Below are 5,527 nucleotides of genomic sequence, written 5' to 3'. Positions count from 1 at the left end.
GAGCAAAATAGTCAAAGAAATGTCCAGATTTACAATTGGTTTAATGCATGAGCATTAATGTAAATCGATTCTAGCGGAAAAAAATCACAAAAAAACTCTTGAATTTTACAATATGTCTATGTTCTAAGTCTTATAAACTGATTCTTAGAATCGGTTTACAAGTGCACGAACGTAAACCGATTCTGGGTTGTGATTTTTCAAAAAAATTCAAAAATTTTACATGTTTTGATGATGATTTAAGATTAATTGATTTCTAGGTTAACATGATTAAACATCAATTAATCACCCGAATTACCACTAATTAATCAGGGGTAAACTAGCCACTAACTAAAACAGTTGGATAAGTAGTTTTTCATTTTATTTCTAAATATTTGTTTTTGTCTCGTAGTGGCAGGCCTCAAATAAAATGTGTAAGCATCAAACTAGGGAGGTTTTGTATATATACTGGAGATAACCTGTGCCCTAACGGCACTGCGTGAGGCTAACGTAGAGTTTCTGTAAATATCCAATAAAAAAATATATGAAAAAGAGTTATTCGATCATGTATCTAATTAACGATTATATTTAATTAGATTTCAAAATCTTGTTAGCCTTAATTCCACGTATAAAAACTTATATACCCAAGAGTGCTTCATATGAATAATTTTTTAAGTTGATTATTACTGAAATTAAATCTTGCTAGACAAATTGTTTTATATTATTTTATTCTTGATGAATAAATCCAAAACAGCATAAGCTGGATCAAATTTGGATTAGTTTACAATATTTTATGTGTTATTAATTTTATTCTTAAAAATAATTTTTTGATCCACCTCTGGTTTCTTCCTACAAACATAGGAAATGAGGGAGGAATAATATTTTATTGAAAATGATTAACAAAGTTTGACTGATTTTCGTAAGAAAATAATTAATAAGAAATTGTATTGTGTTTATAACAGTTAAAGACATAAAGAATACTCTTAAAATAAATCCTTATTTCCTTTATTTTATTTAAATGAATAAATTTAATCAATGTACGTTCATAATGTATATTATGAATTTTATAACTCTAATTATGAGGGAGCCTTTTAAATTCATAATGAAAGAGGTTACAACTTCTATATCCATCGGATGTCATTGGCTTGGATAAGACTGGGATGATCGGATGCAACATTTGTCTTTCAAAATGTTATCCATTCCTCCAAGCTCAAAACCCCCTTCTATTTTATATTATAGATATTTACGCATATATATGATTTTTGACGTTACTGTTGTTTCGATATGGAAAAATTATCCAATATCGAAACTTCAAATAATATCCCGAATTTTCGGTATGTACTCAGAAGATATCTAAAATGACTATGTTTTGTTTTAAAACTTAAAGTGTCTTCACATTTGCATAATTCAAAGCTTTAATAGAATATTTCAGAACAATTAATTTTTCTTTGATTATCTTCTTCTTATGAAGTAGAAAGTATTCAAATTAGTTATGTTTCTGATTACACCCGAATAGACTGCTATGTTTTTCCAGATAAAACTAATCGAATTATTTAACGAAGTCTTCAATGAATTTTAAACTGGAATTTGATTATTTGATCTTATTGCAAGAAAATAACTACCTATTATCTCAATTTTTATCATAGTTTGGAGCATTTCTCAAGGGTCGATAGAGGTGCACAAAAACCAACCCAGTTAGCCGAGCCGGCCCGAACCCAACATAATCACGGGTTTTAAAACCGAAACTGACTTGGTATGCGGCATACAAACATATATAGCATCAACAACTAGGATTCACAGTAAATCAAAGGTTAGAACTTTTGGGGAATTTCGGTCCGATACATTCTTGGAATTGAGTAGAACCGATACCTTGACCAATGTTACACCGGTTCTTGAAATTAGAACCGTTACCTGTACCTCCTAAGTCGTCTCCGGTACGGTCTCAGTACGAGTTTTTCGGTTCTGGTCCGGTTCCACAAGTACGGTCCGGTTCCTGTGCAGCTCTAGGTATGCAGTTCTAAATTTAAGTACCCAATATAAATGGTTCAGTCTACGGTTTTGATGTGAAAACCATTGAACCGATCGGTTATAAACTAAAAAAACCTAATCTCTCTTATCTTCTTCAGTTCTTCTCTCAGTTCTCTTCTTCGCTCTCTTGATTCTTATTTCACTCTCAAAGTCTCACTAGATTCTCTTCATCTTCAGTATCTTATTTTCTGATTCAGTCCATCAGCACTACAAATAGAATTCTGATCGGTTAAAACCACAATCTAACACGAACCTGACTGATCCAAATCTGTACAGTTAAAAACCGAACCGAAGATAAGTCGGTATAGGGATGGTTTTAATAATAAAAATCGACGGAATTTCGTTTCGTTCGATGGTTTTAGCTGAATCTCGAACCAGCCGACCCATGTGCAACCCTAGATTGACCGGTAGAAAAAAGATTTTTCATCTTACCGAAGACTCTCTGTCAGTCAATAAAAGGAGGACAATTTTTTTATCTTAACTCGTAATCTAAGGAAAGCAACATTAACAGAGTACTGCAAATATATTGATCGATCGAAAAACATTAAATTTATCTTTTGATCTAATCTGTAATTTTGTGGGTAAATGCCGGAAACACTACTTACAAAATTAAAATTCGTGTATCTCCTATGAATTGAATTGGGGGATTTATTCTCGCATTAAGAAAGTTCCTCCACATTAATCTCAATTCTCAAACCCCAAGAGATTTTCTCAAGGACTACATCAGAAGCCAAATCTTTTGACATTTTTTCCATTCCGAGACTAATAGGGCGTTTGGATGCACATCGAGAAGTAGCTTTTTGACTTCTAGAAGTCAAAAAGAAAGAAGTCGGTTTGGGAGTGGAAATTCAGAACGACTTCTAGAAGCAGCCGAAAAGTCGACTTTTTGCGAAGCAAAATATCCGGACTTCTGACTTCTACTTCTGGAAAAGCAGAATTCATAAGCAGAATTGTATCCAAACGCCCTATAAAATTTAAGAGAGCGAGAGTAGAAGTTAGGTTTTGATTTGTCAAATAATATACCTTGAGTAGGGTTGAAGACGATTATCGTGTTGATTATGTTGTTTAATTAAAATCAAGAAGCTAAAATAAAGAGCACTTGAGGAGTGTGCACAAAAATGGACTTGGATCCCGTCGCTTATTAGCAACAACGGGGATGATGGTAAGGAAATTCCACAACTTATTCATCTCCCCCCTTTGAGCTGCAAACATCCCATATAGGAGTAAATATAATGGTTCTCGTCCAGACCAACTCTTAACAACTGATTCGCAAAAATTATTATTATTTATTTTTTTGAAAATGACAACAATTAAAATTATCTAGCAGGAAACGCCAATGTAATACAAGAACAAGTTATTATTTTTTTCTTGTTCTTTTTTACGGAGACAAACACAGAAAGGGAAAAGCAAAAACAGACACAGACGTAACAGGTTACAAAGACAAACCAGCCTCTAGTATAGATCGGAGGAAGAGGATAACTTAATTATAAACGTACGAAGAAGAAAGCCATGCATATTACCATAGGTAGGTAGCGGAGACAATCCTTAATTCCCCGTCGTCACACCTTGTGATTTTCATCACAATTGCGTAAGTATAGCTTGGCATACATACACGCAGTACTTGATGAGGCCTTAATTTTTGGTAATTAAGATAGATATTCGATTACTAGTCGGCGCAGTCCCATAACTTCTCAATCTGAAACATGTTTAGATCAACAAGTAACATAGGGGGGACGTAAAAATTATCATCAAGCATGCTACATAACATAGTCGGTACCTGGTTCATTATGGTAGGCGTACCCCAATTAATTGGAGCAACACCACCACCCAGCGAAAAGATTAGCAAATTTTTTGTAAATGCGTTGGGATTGGCTGTAACCCTCTGCAAAAGTAATGGAGCAGTATAACCGGCATCAAAGATTAAGGCTATATCAACAGGAATACCCGAAATCATTTGTGGTATTTGGTTACCGAGGTCATTGAAGAATATATCACTAACTTGAACATTTTGCGGGCGCCCATGAGACGTAGGCAAATTATTAGCTACAACAAGAAGAACAGAAAGGACGATTAGAAATGAGAATGAAGAAGAAGAGGAAGAGATATTAGCCATTGCTTATTGCTAATTGAGATTCTTAATTATGAAACTTGTTCTTCTCGTAAGTTTTGGGCTACATGAATATATAGGGCCGGGTACATTTCGTTGGAGATATAAGACATTTAATGACACTAAAATGACACTACTGATTTTTGTTTGTATTAGTTAATTAAGCTTAGCCTAATTTGATGGCCAGTCCAAAAGATCGATGTATATTGGTGGTTGATCAGCAGTCAAAATATCAAATTTAGCATTTAGGATAGCAATCATTGGTAGCACGTACAATCATCATATCATTACAATGAATAAACTGGTAGTAAAGCAACAGATATCCCACCAAGTGCATGCATGCATTCGAAATTCAATTTCTAAGACTGAAGTATTCAAAGTCAGGAGCAACATACATGTAAGTACCAGTGACGGATCCAGATGGACTTAATTAATAAAAGCCAAATGTGATCTGTGCTAACTAACACACTAGCTTAGAATTTGAACGCAGTAATCAAAATCCCATAAAAATTCATTTGTTCTCAATCATGAAACGGCCAGGGATATTTACTGTTTACTTATTATCTTTCTTCATTGAAATCTAGTTTGATTCTGAAAAAGGCGAATGGTGAAGGAATTAAATGTTCTGTTTATGGTGAGTCTCACATTTGGTAAGTCTCTATAGATCTTTATCTACGTCATGGGCGAAAAACGTTAATGGTACGTTCATCCAGTTTTCCTATTCTTCGACATCCGTTCCGTCGATTTTGAACAACTCATGATCTTCAACACGTTTTCTTAATCTTTTGCTGATCTCACCTATTATATGGCAATTAATTTTCCTAAATACAAGGAAAACAAATAATCTTTCTCCAACCCATCTATTTTTTGAACTTCTTCGTTGCCTTGTTGTCTTCTTATTTTCAGATTTTATCTGGTTTGATAGTATCAGAAAATATATTAAGACTCCATTTTTCTGGCGTTAGTTGATACATTCACAACGCCATACTTCTTATCCGAACTCCAATTAAGTAGCAGTGATCAATCCAACACCATCGGCTATTTAGATTGCAACTACATAAGCAATTCCATCACCGTCATCACAAAGAAAAATTTCCTCCTGTTGTATGACAATCATATGTTAAGGAGTCAGTCTCAGCAGATCCTATATTGTCTCGGTCAATATAGACTGAGATGTTTTCAGTTGTGTTCAACAGTTTATCCTAGTCTATCTCCGTCTATAACTTAGGGCAGTTGCATCTGAAACTGTAATGTTAAACCTACTTTGATCTTTGTATACATGTATAAAAGAGAAGTAAATCCTGTAAAGTGAAATAGAATAAAAATAATAAACAAAATCATTTCTAACTTCATATTATTTTTTGATATTCGTGTTAATTCTGTTTGTAGAAACATTCAAAGATACTGTCTTGACTT

General features: G+C 33.8%; 1 protein-coding gene across 1 annotated transcript; it reads right to left on the bottom strand.

Moving 5' to 3' along the window:
* Positions 1 to 3,252: 3,252 nt before the first annotated feature.
* Positions 3,253 to 4,136, bottom strand: LOC113324717. The gene is made up of 2 exons (XM_026573009.1): positions 3,782 to 4,136; positions 3,253 to 3,700 (listed from the first exon to the last, which is right to left on the bottom strand). Exons 1-2 carry the CDS (start codon positions 4,115 to 4,117, stop codon positions 3,671 to 3,673), a joined length of 366 nt encoding a protein of 121 aa, XP_026428794.1. The 5' UTR covers positions 4,118 to 4,136; the 3' UTR covers positions 3,253 to 3,670.
* Positions 4,137 to 5,527: the final 1,391 nt, after the last annotated feature.

This window comes from Papaver somniferum, chromosome 1 (genome assembly GCF_003573695.1).
Source record: "Papaver somniferum cultivar HN1 chromosome 1, ASM357369v1, whole genome shotgun sequence".
In the NCBI taxonomy this organism is placed as follows: Eukaryota; Viridiplantae; Streptophyta; class Magnoliopsida; order Ranunculales; family Papaveraceae; genus Papaver; species Papaver somniferum.
This window is presented reverse-complemented; position numbering and strand designations above follow the sequence as displayed.

Coding starts and splice junctions, on each gene's coding strand:
- LOC113324717 (XM_026573009.1), bottom strand. CDS start 4,117: ATGGCTAATATCTCTTCCTCTTCTTCTTCATTCTCATTTCTAATCGTC. Junction 3,701..3,781: donor CGCCTACCATAATGAACCAG/GTACCGACTATG, acceptor AACATGTTTCAG/ATTGAGAAGTTATGGGACTG.